This window comes from Acipenser ruthenus, chromosome 21 (genome assembly GCF_902713425.1).
Source record: "Acipenser ruthenus chromosome 21, fAciRut3.2 maternal haplotype, whole genome shotgun sequence".
Taxonomy (NCBI): domain Eukaryota; kingdom Metazoa; phylum Chordata; class Actinopteri; order Acipenseriformes; family Acipenseridae; genus Acipenser; species Acipenser ruthenus.
The window spans coordinates 31,862,700-31,881,183 of record NC_081209.1 but is presented as its reverse complement, the minus strand read 5'-3'; the positions used below and the strand labels follow the sequence as shown (position 1 = coordinate 31,881,183).

Sequence of the window (18,484 nt, the reverse complement as noted above, 5' to 3'; positions counted from 1 at the left end):
CTGCATTGTATAGCGGTGTGAAGTTCAACAACTGGCACTCTGTGCATTTAATTAAACTGGATTAAAATGGAATGAAAATGTAAATGGTGAATAAAGTGACACTATTTAATAAATTGTAACTCTGCAGCATAGAGATAATGTCATTATATTTTAATTATAGATACAAGGCAGGGGGTTATGGGAGATTGTCATCCATGAAAATGCAAGCTATGAAATCAAAAAAGCTGTGCTTCAAAGTGGTGTTCATGCAATAAAGATATTGAAGAAGAAGAAGGATGAATACCTGTTAAACACTGAAGAAAAGAGCTTGAACAATTATTCATGTCTCCTGAAATAGAGCACAAGTTCTTACTATGAATTGTAGATTACAGAGTGTAACCACATGTGCAAAACAGAAATGTTGCTTTGGGTTCTACTCAGAGTCTGGTACTTCTGCGTTATTGAATTAGGCAAGTAGACAAATGTTTAGGCAATGTAGTTTTCAATGTCTTCATTGGTTAACCAATTAAAAATAAACACAACTGTCGATCATGGAGAAACATGTCCACTTCTTAAATGAGGTTTAAGATGTGGACAAGCTAATGAATTTTAAACAGGCTTATCCTATAAAACACGCTTTTTTAAATAAAGAGTTTTGTATTGTCATGCAGGAAGATGACCCTATATATCTATGTGCATCCGATTTCAGAAGAGTTCCAAAGAAAGTGTTCTTTGCCTAATATAACACCTAGGTTCTTTGTTATGTGTGTAACACATTCAATAGAAATGTCCTTGTGGAGCAGTACTCTTATCTGTCAGACACACCGGAGGAGACTCTGTTGAGGACAGGGATGATGGCAGTGCTGTTGTGTTTTGGGCAAGGATATTGAGGGATGTTAACTGAGGTACAGTGAGACTCATGCATGGACTTTCTCTTGTACATTGAATTTTAATAAATCAAGTCTTATCTTAGTGTGTCTTGGGCTCTGAAGCATCATTATCTCATTAGACTGTTCTTCATTTCAATATGAATTGTAAAGTGTGCAAATATATGTATGTATCTACAGTAGGTAGGAAGGCTTGTGGCTAGGTATCCCATTACTATAATGTATTTATTGACTAAAATACATTGTACATTTATGCATAGTTAAAATGTACTTAATGTGTAATGTTTTTGCATGATATATGTAAGTACACAATTGTATCAGAAAAGGATTACGGTTATATCATGCAAAAACATTACACATTAAGTACATTGTAGCTGTTCACAGTAACATTGTAATTATGTGCAAGTACACATGACTTTACTGTGTATTTACATAGTAGTTACTTAGTAATTAGAGACACTTGATGTCAAGTGTTACCCGCTGTAGATCTGCACTCCTGATTTATTACATTTTGATGGTCAAGAACCCTTTAATCTATAGCCAGTGCACCATCTGTGTAGAGGAGAGATAATGTACAAGGCTTAAAAACCTGCATGTATAGACTACCTGGTGATATATGCAGCCCTTCATTCAGGATTTTAACAGCTAGCATGGCGTGTGGTGGGTACTTCATTCAGGATTTTAATAGCTAGCATGTTGCGTGGTGGGTACTTCATTCAGGATTTTAACAGCTAGCGTGTAATAGGTAGTTCATTTGCACCATATAGCAACACAGCTAAAAGATGAGTTAAATAATGTATTACAATCTTGTACAATCCCTCCCCATTACTCTTGTCTCTGAGAATAGTAAACTCAGAATATCAATCAGGCCTGCTAAACTAGGCTAGGGAGCTGACCTTTTCCAAATCACATCTGCATGTTTTAATATTTCATCTGATGGGAAGTTGACATATGTTCAATAAGGAAATGGAAATAGTTATTGAATTGTGTTCGGAGTGCAAATCAAAGCACAGTGGTGTCCTCCATTAATCGACCTGTCGTGTTTGTTCCCCAAACTTTGTTACAATGTATCACATAGTCACTAATCCATGGGCTTTATCTGTAAAATTGGTCTTTGTTGTTTTTATTAGAAATGCAACAATCATTTTCAGCTTCAAATACTCATGTCCCACATATATGTATCAGCAATTGTTTGTAAGTGCTGATTACCCAACTGTGCATCTGCACTCTGACTCCCTATCCAGTCCCAGGGCTCCTCTTCTCCAGACCCAACTGTGCTCATTGTCCTGTGAGAGCGCTCTTTGTTTTGTGAAAGTGTATCCCTGTTTCAAAAGAACTCTCCCTTTGAAAGATAACTCTTACTGCACCTCATGGAAAGTTGGTATCAAAACCAGTTCTCCCATTCCGTGTGCTGATGTCATGTTCCAAGGGGGCAGGTCTACCCAGGAGTGATACTGTGACCAGTTCTCCCATTCTGTGTGCTGATGTCATGTTCCGAGGGGGCAGGTCTACCCAGGAGTGATACTGTGCTGGGGGACAGTGCGTTAGTAGTTAGGTTTCCCCCTTGCAGTTTGCTACCCTGTAACCTTCAACATGAAGGTGAGTGTGCTCCCTATTGAGCCCTGCACAGCAACATTGGTGCAGCACACTGATAACAGAATTGGCAATTATTATTATTATTATTACATTTCTTAGCAGACGCCCTTATCCAGGGCAACTTACAATTATTACAAGATATCACATAATTTTTACATACAATTATCCATTTATACAGTTGGGTTTTTACTGGAGTAATCTAGGTAAAGTACCTTGCTCAAGGGTACAACAGCAGTGCCCCCCCTGGGATTGAACCCACAACCCTCCGGTCAGGAGTCCAGAGCCTTAACCACTACTCCACACTGCTGCCCTTTAAACCTGCATTACAAGTACTGGAGCATTATCATAAGAGCTTGTGACAGCTTGTTTTGCAGAACAGCAGGTCCCCTGTACCACATATTTCACACACACAAACACACACAAAGCACTGAGGATTGTATGGGTCTGAAGCTCTAAAGTAAATATAAACCCATGAGCTAAGCTTGAGTGAGGCATTGAAATGTTGCTCTTACTGAAATAGAGGCAGTGGTTGATGTTTCACTCTTTCATTATTCACCTGCCCATCACAGGATATCTCGAATAGAATCACAGGCAAAGGAACATTTTAATCTGATGTGAATACACCCAGCTATGGTTGCAGCGCACTTTCTGAAAAGTGTTGTGTCTGCAGGAGACACAGATTAAAACATCCCAATGACATGTTAAAAGATGCACTCCCAGATTAATGCCTTGCACCCTTGCACATCTTCTTATTGAAGGGGGAGGGGGGGCTACAGCAGCATTAGTACGTAATTATTTCAGTTTGTTCTGCCACTCTATCATCGTGTATTACTTATTTTGTAACGTTACATGTGTCCCCAATTACTGTGTATTTACATAGTAGTTACTTAGTAAACACATGTGTACTTGCACATAATGACAATGTTATTATTCATAGTTACAATGTACTTGATGTGTACAATATATGTAAGTACACAATTCTATCAGAAAAGAGGGTTAGGTTATGGTTATAGCTATGCCTAATAACATTGTAATTATGTGGAAGTACATGGTTTAAATTCTCTCTCGCTCGCTCTCTCCTCTCTTTCTTTCCTCTCTCTCTCTATCTCTGTCTCTCTCTTGCACCTCTCTCTCTCTCTCTCCTCTCTCTATCTCTGTCTCTCCTCTCTCTCGCTCTCTCTCACTCCTCCCTCTCTCTCTCTCTCTCTCTCTCTCTCCTCTCTCTCTCTCTCTCTCTCTCTCTCTCTCTCATGTTTTGAAAGTATCACTTGATTACTTTTCTAGTGTCCTGTGCTGTCTGATCCACAGCTCCAGCAGTCATGTGCTCTCTGAAGATCAATAGCAAGCCAAGCTATTACCTGGGTAGAATCTGTCCCCAGGGCTGGCAGGTATCATTTTCCAATCGGAGAGTCTGTAATGATAACATAGAAAAACTCCCTCTGGACTGCTTGTCTATAAAGAGAGGATCAAATGGGTGTTTAAATGAATTCTTTCTTTTTGATTCTGAGATGTCTTGTCTCCATTGTTACGGTGTCATAGATCTACAGCACTGTGTCTGCCAGTGCCAGGCTGAGCATTGGTAAAGCTGTGGTCCCAATGAGTTGCCAGCGCCGCTTCATATAGCTGCTGTTACTTAGATTTACATGGAATTAACCAGATGTCTTTCTTTTCTGGTAATTCCAGGGATTGCAAAGCAAACCTGTCAGCACGATCAGGGTTCCATGGTTTGCTGGGATGCACCTCTCCTGTAAAGAACAGAGACACTCCAGAATGAAACATGAGGAGTTTATTTAGATCTCAAATCGTATAGAGAGTGTATGTGTAAATCACACACAGCTCCCAATAAATACATTGAAAAAAAAACTTCTGCCATTTTAAAAGTCAAATCAACCAATGTGTGGAAATCTGCTATTAAAACTCCACTCACCAAGTGTGCTGTACAGTACTATACAACACTCCTTCACAAAGCGCATGGTGTGTAAACTATTAAAACGAGCTGTAAAATGCAATAAACAGAAAATAGCTAAATGAAATATGAGTAGAGATGGGTATTAAAGTCCTGCCTCTCAACTAGTTTTTAAAAACCACTGTACAGTGTCTGTTGGATTTTTGTAAATACTACCAACTAAAAAATAAACATTCTATATAATCGTAAATGTTAAACTACATTCTAAAAGTAATTTATTTTTGTGTAAACTTACTTAAACAACATGACATAACAGAGCTAAGAAGCTCATCATTTAACAAAGACCGTAGACCAGGGGTCTCCAACCCTGGTCCTGGAGAGCTACTGCGGCTGCTGGTTTTTGTTTCAACCAATCTCTGTTACTTAATTGAACCAATTATTGGCTTAATTAGTTAAGATTAACAGGTGTTCCAGATCTTTAGCCACTGATGATGTAGACACCTATAAAACCTGCTGGATAGAGGCTCTCCAGGACAAGGGTTGGAGACCCCTGCCGTAGACATATCTAATAGCAAATAGACTTCCAAAAGTGTCTCAAGTAAACCCCTATAGCAACAACTGAAAACCCATCCTTACACAGAGAGCTCCATCCTGAAAGCTACTCTACGTGTGATAGATCTGAATCCAGGCAGTGGCTGTTGGAGCTGTTGAAGCCCTTGTGCGAGCTGAGGGTAACAGCGACAACTTCCACAGAGGGTTTCCATGGCAGCTGTGCTGTGAGGCGGGACTTCCTGTCGGGGGTCTTCAGGCCATACTGGGGCGGGTCCTCTTCTGAGTCGCTCACACCCCCGTTGACCTCGGCATCGAGCTCAGTGCTGTCCACGCCGTGCTCAGAGCAGACGTCACTGTGGTACTCGATCTCCTCCTCACAGGGGGGCTCGTCGTCGTCAAACACGCTGCAGGAGCACAGAAGTGGTTAAACAACACATCCACTGTGTATTTATACTGCCAAATATATTCAGGAGTAGCCACTGCTGTTTATGTTACATCAACCCAGGAGTCCTAAATACATTTGAATAAGGATTGCACACCAAATATTTTCTACAGAAAGTCCAGTTCCACTTGTTCCACCTCTCCAAGAGAGCTCACAGCTATGGACAAAAGTGTTGCATCACCTACAGTTTTAGGATTGAGACATCAATAAACTATATGAACATCATTTAGATATTTTATTTAACATCATGCAATCAAAGAAACTACAAAATTATGTTGCAAAAGTCTACAGGAAAGCATAGTAGTAGTCCAGTTTTGTGTTGATTTCAAAATATCACACTTTTTAATTTGTCAGTTTTTCGATAAGTATATGGAAAACTACAAAGCCATATGTAATTCAATATGTTAATGTACCATTATTATGTAGGTTTCATTCGACTTTATTAAGCAACATTTGTTAACTATAAAAAATTTTGGCCATAGCTGTACAGTACAGACAGTGGGAGCTGTCCACTGAGAAAGGTGCTGAATCATCAATGGTATATGGGAGCACTGCCCTGAGGTGGGTGCTGAATAGTCTTTGGTATATGGGCCTTTTTAGTAACTGTGCTTATATGTGAGGTCTCTTCAGAATGCATTATTTAACACATTTTTCCTGCGCTGAGCTGGGGGATGAAACAGACTCTGCTTCCTTGACAACGCTCTGAACTGCAAGTCTCCCCTGGCCCTCTTTCTAACACACACACACACACACACACACACACACACACACACACACACACACACACACACACACACACACACACACACACACACACACACACACACACACACACACACACACACACACACACACACACACACACACACACACACACACACACACACACACGGGACAGCAGTGTGGAGCAGTGGTTAGGGCTCTGGACTCTTGACCGGAGGGTTGTGGGTTCAATCCCCAGTGGGGGACACTGCTGTTGTACCCTTGAGCAAGGTACTTTACCTAGACTACTCCAGTAAAAACCCAACTGTATAAATGGGTAATTGTATGTAAAAAATAATGTGATATCTTGTAACAATTGTAAGTCGCCCTAGATAACATCCCAAATACGGGAGAAAATGCAATTCTTTTTTTTGTAAGCTTATTTCATTTGATTCTTTTGACGGAGCCTCAAGGACATTTCTGATTTATCATGCCTTAGAAGAAAATCCTCCTGTGAACTGGTATGAATATGAAGTCACTTACTGTACTGTTCACGTTCCTTTGGAGGCGCCGAGTGATTTGCTGCACGTTTGTTGTGTTTTCCTAAGGGGATTCAGAACACAATCTTTCTTTTTCCGACCTCTTGTATTTCCTGTGCACTGGCTCCAACAAAGGTTTAGTGCTTCATGCTGCTGCTTGCAGACTAAGCAGCAGTCTTGACCGCGCTGCTGTTTCCTCATGAGAATGAACCAGCACTCTGATGAATTCTGTGTGTGCATGTGTTTCTGTTTTCGAAACACATTTGGGGGGTAATGCTTTTTAAAATTGCCTTTCTGGCTTGAGGAAAGGGATTTGGTCAGATGTGTGGGAAGTGAACACACACAGGATTCCTCATGTCTTGGAGAAAGGGGGGCCCCGCGGGGGGGTTGGTTAAAGAATAACAGCGATGTGGTGTGTTTGTAAGCATGCAGATCTGGTATCTAGACCTCTGAAGGAGGCACCGACCTTCACATAGCAGCCCCCTGATTGACAGTCAGGCCCAGCCACACTAATCAGATTAAAAACAGGAATTCACAGGGGGGCACAGATGTGACAAGCAAATTGATTTCACTTTTCCTCTCTTTTGTTTGCTTTGCTCTGAAAATAAATGAAAAAGCAAGACTGCAGTTTGTTTTCCTCTTTTATATTCTTGTAAATTTTTCATAAATCTGGGGGTGAGGTATCTGACTGGCTTCAGAGCCATGAACCAAGAAGTCACATTCTCCCATCATTCACCTTCTAGTTTCAGTGCTGGATAACAAGACTCCCCTCCACACTCCCCCATAATTCACCTTCTAAGACCCCTCCACACTCCCCCATCATTCACTTTCCAAGACTCCCCTCCACACTCCCCCATCATTCATGTATCATGCATTGATGTTTACTTCATATGTATTAACTAAATCTGTTTCATTTAACTGATCATGCATTAGCCCAGTCAGACCACATTCCGGCGCCTCCTTAAGACTCACCTCTTCAAACAGCACCTGTAGAACTCCTCTGTTTGTATCCTGGGACACTATCACCCTTTATGTAAATGTGATTTATTTTGCTCTTATCTGCCCCCTATTTTACTGCATTTAATCCTGTACTTCAGAATACTGTAATCTGCCAAGTGTTTAACCTGTAGTACTTTGTATTTAATCATATCCTGATGTAACTATCACTATTTAATCATATCCTGATGTAACTATCACTATTATCTACTGTATTATTGAATTGTGGTTTGTCACACTTGTACTTTGCTTGAACAAAAGTTATTGTATTTCTTGCTCTTATTGTATTACTTGTATTGTAACACTTGAAATGTATTTGCTTACGATTGTAAGTTGCCCTGGATAAGGGCGTCTGCTAAGAAATAAATAAATAATAATAATAATAATAATAATTATAATTTGCTCTGTAACACCTTTCATTTATCCATGTTTGGTCTGATGAAGCACACAGTGAACTGAATGCAGGTTTAACAGCTTGCAGTGTATGAGACCCTACAGAAAGTACCCTACTAGTCCATGTGCCAAGCAGCTACAATGATTTACTCGCCCGACTGCAGTAAATCTTTGGGTATTGTCATTCAGTATATCATTGTATGCATAGCAAGTCACTGTTGGTCAGTTAATAATTTGATATTCAGGGTTGTGGTGACAAGGTTCTGCTATTATCTCCATAAAAATAAGCAAAGCTCAAGCAATGAAGTAATTTAGTGTTAAGTGTATTAAATTAGGAAGGGAGGGTGTCATCACATCACCCCCTCGCTCAATCTTTCTCATTCAGATTGCTTCTACACCCTCGCTAGACTGCAGTTTAATTACACTGACTGTGCAGTACAGCAAGAAAAAACTGCAAACAGTAATTAAACTACAGCCTCTACCTACCGTACCCTGTGATTGGGAGAGAAGATAATAAGGGATGGAAAAGGAAAGATTAGAAAGAATGGCCAGGGAAAGCAGGACAAGAAGAGGCTTGTAAGAGGACCCACTGAACGATTGTAGGTGAAGGTTGCAGGACTGTGGGACGGGCAGTGATAGAATAGATTATTATTATTATTATTATTATTATTATTATTATTATTTATTTCTTAGCAGACGCCCTTATCCAGGGCGACTTACAATCATAAGCAAATACATTTCAAGTGTTACAATTACTATGGGCCTCTCTCTCTAGTCGAAGCTCTAATTAAGGGATGACAGCCCTGCCCTCATTTGTTTGTGTTACTCAGGCTAAAGGACACCATGCATCTCCCTGACAGTTAGTCATTATGCGTTCATACGAAAATCGGGTTTCAAAGAAATATTGAAATCACTAAAAGCAACCTGATTGGGCCATGTGTGTGTAGCGATGAGTGAGAGGAACCTGGACACCACAGCGGTGGAGGTGTCAAAGCTTGAGCTGAACCCATATCATTTAACCTCTGCACTGTCAAAGCTTGAGCTGCTGTACTCATATCATTTAACCTCTGCACTGTCAAAGCTTGAGCTGTACCCATATCATTTAACCTCTGCACTGTCAAAGCTTGAGCTGTACCCATATCATTTAACCTCTGCACTGTCAAAGCTTGAGCTGTACCCATATCATTTAACCTCTGCACTGTCAAAGCTTGAGCTGTACCCATATCATTTCTCTATTGTTGTTATTTTGAGTGGATTCATTTTAAAGTAATTTTTTCACCAATTTGCCTAAAATACATTTTAAAAGCTTTAAGAAAGACTGCCACTCTCAAGATTTGACTTACTAATTTTGAGAAATATGAATTCAAATCCCAGGTTTTGTGGGATCCCAATGGATAGCCATTCATTTCTGGGTGGAGTATACTCATATACCTGAACCTAGTGCCTCCACATTTAATCTGCATCTGCTGAGAAAAATAACAAAACTATGTTTCTGTGGAGATATAATCTTCTAAGAAAGGTTGAGAGTTCATCTCGATATTCCTTTTTTGTTTGTATTTTTATTGACTATCATCAGCTACCTGGCACAGGATCAAAGACCCTGACTGGCTTCTACACACTTTAGAAAGGAAATAGTGGTTTACAGGCCCTTAGAAATGGACCAGCCCCCTAGTTAACACGAGGTCGGTTGCAGTCTGATAGTAATCACCGACTCCACGCCTCACTTCTGGAGCTGTGCGTTTCCCAGGTTGCTTTTCTCTTGTAAGCTGAACTTCACTTGCTCATATTTACCATCCGTCTCCTGGAATCAAGTGAACAGCAAACTCTATGTCTGTTTTTAGAAAAGCCCCCAAGTAAAACATCTGGGTTCATTTGTTTATTATTTCTTTCTGTGTTCCAATTAAGTACAGTTATAATGAACACACACACAAACCAACTGCATTCTCATGAAGTGTATTCATGAGTCATTAGTTGACTGAGCTGAGGGGCGGATGTAAGGCTGGGAGTAAGCACACATGCTATACAGTATATGAAATCCATTCTAGAAGCTCTGTGAATAGTGTTTAAACTCTGCCTGTGGTGATAGCTGCCTTACTGAACATTTCATTTCGTCAGCTTTTTATTTTTGTAAAGCAGTGAATTAAAACATCAATGCCAGCTGTCTATATATTCCTTTGCTCTGTGATCTCCTGCAGTATCCCAGCAGGTTTGATCTGAATCATTATCTCAATCAATAGAGAAACAGCCACTGGCCCCAGTGATTCAGAAGCACCCTCCCTGGTTATGGGGCCCTACAGTGCAGTGGCTAGACATTGGCATCTTGCCCCCGGTGGGATAGGAGTGCTGCTTAAACAAGTGGAATAAGCAGCGCATGAATACACTGTGAATGCTGCACAACGAATACCAACATCATCTGCAAGGCAGTATGCATCCAATTCCAGGAAATGAAAAGCAGAAACACTAGAACACTGAATGAAAGCATTTGATCCCGTGGTGGGCTGGAGTCTAATAATGGAGTGAAGAAGCTCTTCTCATCCTTGGTCCTCAAGTGGACTGACTGAAATGCATTAACACTCCCCCACTCCCTGTATATGTCTGTGTGCCTGTACTGTACAGCCAGTATGTAGTGGTACTTGTGAAATGCTTGTGACAGATTCTAACTGTTCATGCCCCTGGCTTTGTTGAATTGTGGAGCAGCATCAGTCACTACGTGTTGAAAAACATCTTGGAGCTGCATATTAATCAAACAAAATCATGTTTCAAAATGTCAGTCAGATGCCAAGCACAGGGCTCTAGGTTACAGGAGAAAATCTGTTTTTTATTTATTTCTAATTTACTGTAGTTACCCTATTATAAAATCTGAATCATTGCATGTAAAGGTATAACATGCAAACCTGTTTTAACATGTAAAGTTATAGAAGAAGAATATAGATATTCTGGACAAGGACACCAAGTTGTTGATGGAGATGTGTGTGTATACATACCGAGCATCAAAAGAAACTTATCACTATTATAACACATGTATTTTTGAAAACAAATAAGGTATATAAATGATGGACATTGACAAAATGTTTTTCGTTTCTATTTAATCACTCGCTCATTCATCCTTGACCATGACACGCTTGAGTGACTGTGACTGAAGCATATGCACTTAATCACATAATTAGTGAGACAGTTGATTTGACACTGGATTTGGAGGTGATTTCAGCTGTTGAATTGCAAGCTTGAATAAAAGCAATAAAGAAAATCACAGAAAAAAAACAATATGCCACATCTGTCAAGAGAGCAGCGCCTTCATGCAATCGGCATGAGGCTGGACTTGGGCAGCGTACTGTGGCTCGCCGTCTTGGGTGCTCACAGCCAGCAATTTAAAACCTGATAGGCCACAAACTGGGAGACCAAGAGTCACAACACCTGCACAAGATCGACAGATCATTTTGCAGCATCTTCATGATTGTCAATTGTTAATCGGCACAATAAAAAGTCAATGTACCTGCTCTAAAACAGTTTGTCATTTTTCGATCACATGTAGTGAATTTTATCCAGATATAAGATATAAGATGCTAAGTTTCTTTTGATGCTCAGTGTGTGTGTGTATATGTGTGTGTGTGTATATGTATGTATGTATGTATGTATGTATGTATGTATGTATGTATGTATGTAGTTGTGCTGTCCTTTTAGGGGATGGAGAACACAGGACAGGGATGAAAGACCCCAGTCACATTGGAGAGGAGGGACGTGTGTGTAAATGTAGACACAGTACAGAGAAGGTGCTGTTAATTTGGGTTTGAAATATTCACAACATAACTAATTAACCAGTGGAGATATGGAGCCCTACTCACAAAGCTTTAACTGTTCTTCAGATACTGATATGCTAAAGCTAATGGATGGAAAGCAGTGTGGGTTATACCGGACATTAATAAGTGACTCATGGTGAGATCCTGGGCCAATTCACTGGCACACATACTGCAGTAATACTGAGTCATAAACTCAACCACAGTGCTCACATGTAGAAATGTACCAAGCTACTTTCAGCCCTCATGTGTGGGTGTTTCAAAGCTAACTCCACAAACAGTATCATCTTGCCAGTGATTCACCCATTTCAAAAGTTTAAGATACTGTCCTCTGTTCCCAATAAAACCACACCATGCATCACTGCTACCTGCTGGGGGTTTGTTCCCAATGAAACACACCATGCACCACTGCTACCTGCTGGGGGTCTGTTCCCAATGAAACCACACTGTGCACCACTGCTACCTGCTGGGGGTCTGTTCCCAATGAAACCACACTGTGCACCACTGCTACCTGCTGGGGGTTTGTTCCCAATGAAACCACACTGTGCACCACTGCTACCTGCTGGGGGTTTACAGCACAGCAGCTCCCTGACCTCTGCTCCAAATTCAAAGCACGCAGTTGGCCATTCTGGGAGTAGTATTTATCCCGCTGACATATTTAAAGCACCATCAGGAGTTAAAGAGCTGCATCTGGCAGATTTTATTTTCCCTTTACAGCAACAGCATGACCCTGATGTTTAGCTTTTATCTGAGGGAGTAAAAACAGCTTGAAAGTGATTGTGCAGATACACACAACACAGTGCAGAGAGTGGATCACAACACAGTGCGGAGTGCCAGAGCCTTTACCGAGCACAAGAGCGGATCATTCAGCTCTGTTCCCAAGGACTACACAACACAAACACAAACACACCCATTCAAGAGGCTTCCTTGGAGTTATTCAGGAGGTAAAGTGAGTGATGTTTGCAGATTTTTAAAATAAGTAATCTGCAAACAGATTAGAAATTGAAGCCCTCCCAATTAAACACATTAAGCCTTAAAGTTTGGATATACAATACAAGGCTTAAGCACGGTTTAGATTGGAAAGTTGAACCGTAGATCGATTGCTGCTGGATCAACATATTATATATGGTTCCTCCTATATTAACACTGTCTAGACCATGTGATCATATTGGAGCATGGGCAGTAGTGCTGTCCCTTTGGCTGATAGCTGTGTCACTAGATTCTGCTGCTACTTTAGGAATAGGACCAGGGGTGCTCACCCCTATGATCTGGGTTCAAATTCCCCTTCTACATTCCAAAAACCCCCAGTAATGATTAGGATACAAAGATCTAATGAGATGCAAGCCGACATGCTGTGTGCTGGCACCTGTCAACGGACGCTCAGTGACTGTGAAGTGCTTTGAAGCATTGCTGGTGACCTGCACATGAAAAAACAAAGGATTTGTATGTTTAAAAGCCATGGAGACAGGGAGCTTCATTCCCTTCACCTGCTCTTTATCCATCCCCTCTGCAGGGCTTACAGTGCGGTCAAACGGCCCATCAGGTACCATTTGAGATTTCCAGACAAAGTTTTACAACTGAAATGAGACTGAAATTTAAGGAAATGAGTTGATCTGCACTGCAAGTTCAGTGTGAGATTCTCTTCCTTTGTAAGGAGACATTAATGAAGCCTGAAGATGGATAATGTAAGAGTTTCTGTGAATATCAGGTCATCCTGCTGTCTCTCACACAATTTAATTACATTGAAATCAGGGGAAATTGCTTTTCGCTACAGACAAATCCACTCTGACTATTACTACGGTGTACATGTAGAAATCTAAAGGGACCACTCCAGCCATTAGCAAAATACGAAAGAGACTTCTGATAGCAAGATTACATTAACTAGTTAAAAAACACCTCCACATGCACTTAATAGAAAACTCGCAGTACTCAATGGTGCAATTAGCAGTGTGCTTCGATCAGACAGCTCTGTTAGCAACACACTGTCGTGTTTCTTAAACACAGGGTGAACGGGAGACACACTTCAATAAAGACATCGTTTTCTCAAAACAATATCAATGACATCTACAGCTAATAATACAAGCCCTAATAAGTCCCACTCTCTGAAACTGAAAAAAAGAAACAAAATATTCTAAAAGTCCCAGATAGGCTACTTTAATAATCTAATCAGGCTACCTATACCTTTTATTATTGTATTCCGTGATGTTAAAAAAACACAATACATTCCCCCTGGATTGTCTAGATCAGCGTGTGATTGTAACAGGACCTGTCTGCTAATGCACTGACTGGGACCCATGGGATTGAGATAGTAGGTGCCTGCAATGGGACCTGCCACTGTCTAGATCAGCGTGTGATTGTAACAGGACCTGTCTGCTAATGATGATCTCATGATGCCCAGTACATTCTGTACAGAGGGTTTGATCCCATGACTCACAACCTCAGTCCTATGCCTACCATTAAAACCTCTCACTTGTTAGACAAGCCGCTGTTTCCATTTTAAAATTGGGCCAGACCTGGCATTTGTATTACTTCCAATAACAGAAATACACTAAAGAGACTCACACGCTCTGTTAAATAGGTTGGTTTCCACAAAGTCCCTTTCTCTGATTCAAGCAATAGAAGAATTCATATCAGCCTTCATTTGGATCAATCGCATGGAGGTAACAGCTCGCATTGATGACTTCAGTCCCTAATGCTAACAGTCTCTCTGTTGCCCCCTGAAGATATTCAGGACTGGGAACAAAGCCAGTTTCAATTCTACAAGTGTGTTTATTCTGAAACCAGCACAGGGAAACATTTGCAAAGCGCATGTGTACATTTCAAGTCCTGTTAGCGTACTTGTCAAGAATGCCCAATCAGCCATGGCTTGATCATTAGTACAAAGGCAGCACAACACATTTTTAATCTGAACTGTTTGCCGTTGTTAAGCATGTCAGGAGTGCAGAGTAGCTTCCAGGGCTCCTCTCAGGGTGTGCAGAATTACACTCACATTTATACCACTTTAAAACACAAGCAGGTTTACCAAATAAAGTGTGACCATTTTCTGTCAAATATTTACAATGAAGATTGTCGGCCTAGGGTAATGTTTTAGTTGATGGACAGACAGTACTGTCACACAAAGTCACCAACATAGCTCTGCAATAAACAGTGGCTGTCCAGCAAAGCACAGCGCTCTGACAAACTCATTAACAGTCATTCTGCGCTCTCTTTTAATAAAGCGCGTGTAAAAGCCACATAATGGATTGCTTGTCTCTCAGTTCACTTTAGTGTTTTAGTTTAATGTGTCTCCTATTTTTCAGTCTGTTCTTTTATTGTCAGCGGGAACATGTACCTCAATGCAACAGTATTTGCAGTGCTGTGCGTCCTCTGCCTCATCTGACTCCTGCTATTTTTGCTTTTTGAATATTTCTATGTTTTCTTTTGAATATTCATAAATTGATCTACATTTTCTCCCCATTCCTCCTCCACTAAAAATATTATGTTTTCGTGTAAGTACTTCAATTCAGTTTGTGATCAAGCTAGTAGTTACTACGCCCAGCAATTGCCACAACAATCAGACTTTGATTGGCCAACATAATCAGGTGATATTGTGTTTGTGAAGTGACAGAGAACCACGTTTGAACGTTATTTGATCCTCTGACATCTGCTGTATCCTAGGATACAGTGTAGGGCTGCTTATTACAATGTCAGTCAAAATAAAACAGCATTTGAATCAAAATATTGTGCATTTCCTAGAAAACAGTACCTAGATAATGTTGAATAGACAAAAAACAGGTAAAAATCAGTAAAAACTGACGTCCAGTAAAAACAAAAAAAATCCTGTAATTTTTCAGTAAAATTCTGAATAACCCTGAAACGCGGATCACTATGTATACTGTATAAGCCTTCTGTACAGACTAATATTTTTACATAATGTAATGTGTAGCCTTCCCAAAACACGTTATTTCAGCGCACTGATTTATACATTTAAAATACACTGAGCACTAGAAATGTATGTGTGTGCGATTTTATTGTATTGTTTTTAAACCCGACATCTCCTTATGTCAGACAAACATGTCCGGTTTAGCGAGGGGCTACTTACTGTATGATTATGAAAAGCTTTTTGGGGGTGAAGGTGTGGACCCCACTATAGAATCTAATGGGATTAAACTGCCTTTCATTTTTAAAAAATATATATATAACAGTATTAAAATAGGTAAAATGTAAACGTCATTGTACAGATGACGTTTACATTTAACAAAAACAATGTTATTTTGATTCTTGCACCCTTGCATGTGTACACGTTATCCAGCGGGCTCCCTCTGCTGCAGCAAACCACCACTCAACTCGCTAAGACGATGCAACAAATATTTCAATTAGTATAGTGTGGCTCTTTTCATTAACATATTTTCCATTAGTACATACAGCAAAATGTATACTTTGCGAATGCAAATTGCGGTTTGTTTGCACTGCGACTGTCCCATCTTATTACAGAGCAAACTTGTGAGAAACGGTCTACTCACAAGAGGGGCACGCTGTGGGGGAGCTTAACCCTGCTGACCACCCCCTTTCCATCAGTCACAGAGACATGCGTCCCAGCTTCTCTCCAGCAACACAAGCCCTGTGCAGCCAATCCCCTAAATGAACAGTACACTGTGCTCAGCCAACCCTCTCCTCTCATTTAATTTACATAGCAACACAAACAAAAGGCCTCATTCCAGCATTTGCTAATTAATTTCAGCAATGTGATTCCCCCATTGTGTGAGACTCACAATAACTTGGCCTGTTTCAGTAAGTTAATGAAGTGGCGGGGAATGCTAACAAAGGCCCACTCAGACGCTCCAGGATGCTTCCTGACCTCAAGCCAACCTTCCTTCCTTCTGGCTTTTCTCAATCGGCACTTTACTGCTGTTTGTAATGTGTTATTATTCCCAGCACCTCAGCACTGTGCAGTTTAAGAGTCAGTGTGTGACTGATCGAGTTCTCCAGTTATAGTATCTTTATTTGAAGGTATTTATACAGGGCTGTTCTTTATGTGCAGTCTTCTGCATGCTAACAGTGCAGGTGTCTTGGGAGTATCGCGGTGAAGCAGTATCGTGCCAGCATGTCGAGAGAAGGTGTCGGATGGACCAGCTTGTATTGGAGCCATCATGCTGTTGATTTTCACTGATTTATTTTTAGTACACAATGTTTCAAAAATGACACGTTGTGGAATTTGCACAGACTGACAGAACCCTTCCTCTCTATACACATGTGCAATTGTTCTGGTACATGAACAAATAAATTAAAAAAATCCAGATCTCACTGACGTTCTTCTCTTTATCATTATAATTGTGGTATCCAGGTGGAAAGATAGACTGCATGTAACGGCAGAACGTTACGAAGACAGATGGACTGATTAAGGTTTTAAGCCCCTTAATCCAGCCTCGACAATCCCATCAGAAAGACGCGCTCTCTTTAACTTCAGACACCACGAGGCTGAAATGTATTAGTTTGTATAGAGATCTTGATAATAGCTTGTGTGAGGGAGTGAGTGAGAGAGGGAGTGAGGGAGTGAGGGAGGGAGAGTACTTGCCTGTGGATAGCTTTTTGTTCTACTTGATTGGCTTACAAGTCTGTGATGAATGATCTGATTAGTCCCTTTTTAATAACCACATTAACTACACATTAAATCCCAGCAATTCAAATCAGCAGTGCTTTTCACATCTGCACAGGAAAGGGAACAAACTATTACACAGAGAGATGCAAAATGTTTTGCTGATGGAGCCCAGCCACTCAGTACAGCAGTGGATGCAAATTACAATGTTACCTCAAATAACTGGCCACTAAAATGAGCAAACATTTCTGTCTGCTGCTTCTCTTATTTACTGTGGAAGAAAGGGGCTAGTGATGTGACAGGCATCTTAACCGCTGTACAAAAGAGGCAGATACAGTAAGCTTGCACAGTCAGCTTCTGTACAGAGTGTGCTACCTCCTGTCACCTGCATGGTCACAATCCTTGACAGCAGCCAGGGTTAGCTGTGTTGTAGTAGGCTCTTATTAACAGTTTTAACAGTACTAAAAAGCATTGCTTGTCATAAGAAATGTTCTATTTCTTTTTTTTTAATGAAAAAAGCCCAGTGGGACTAGAGCAATACTGTCCTGCTGGATTCACAGCTGCACTCCAGTGATGAACACGGAGCCCACAGCGATAGATCTCTTTACATTTCTAATCAGAAAAGCGGATGGAAATCTTAATAACCTTGGATAATGTATTGTACAGGTCAGGGGGCAGGAATGAGGAGGGTGGTCTCACACACTCTCTTAATGCTGCATAATGAACAGAGCAATTCTTCCAGCTGATTGCAAGGCATGGCTGCACCGAGACTCGCTTGAGCAGCAACATAAATAATCTGATTGAGAGCATTTACACAGAATTATAAGACTATAATAAAACAATCTCCTGTTGGCAAGATTCACTCATCCACATGAATTATACAATGCATATTGCATGAGGTGATAAAGCTGCTTTTCTGTACTGGCACACAACTCGCAATATTACCAGGGGGCAGAGAAACTGTTAACCAAAGTAGAGAGGGTCTACTAGCTAGTAACAGTGAGTCACCACTCGACTCGGGAGACATGCAGAGTTTACCAGGTAACACTTTACACAGAGTGTCTCTAATTACTGTGTATTTATGTAGTAGTTACTTAGTAAAGTCATGTGTACTTGCACATGA

The 18,484-nt window shown here is 40.7% G+C and overlaps 1 protein-coding gene and 1 long non-coding RNA gene across 5 annotated transcripts in view; one reads left to right on the top strand and one right to left on the bottom strand.

Annotated features, from left to right (window-relative positions):
* LOC131699172 (uncharacterized) overlaps nucleotides 1-18,484 on the top strand; it is an 85,582-nt gene that overhangs the window by 34,546 nt on the left and 32,552 nt on the right. The gene's annotated exons all lie outside the window — the stretch shown is intronic.
* Nucleotides 4,219-18,484, bottom strand: part of LOC117428351 (cytosolic carboxypeptidase 4-like) — a 93,096-nt gene continuing 78,830 nt past the window's right edge. The window contains exon 23 of the mRNA XM_058995614.1: nucleotides 4,219-5,324. Coding sequence (XP_058851597.1) covers nucleotides 5,027-5,324 — 298 coding nt within the window. The 3' untranslated portion in view covers nucleotides 4,219-5,026. The remainder of the gene's footprint in view (nucleotides 5,325-18,484) is intronic.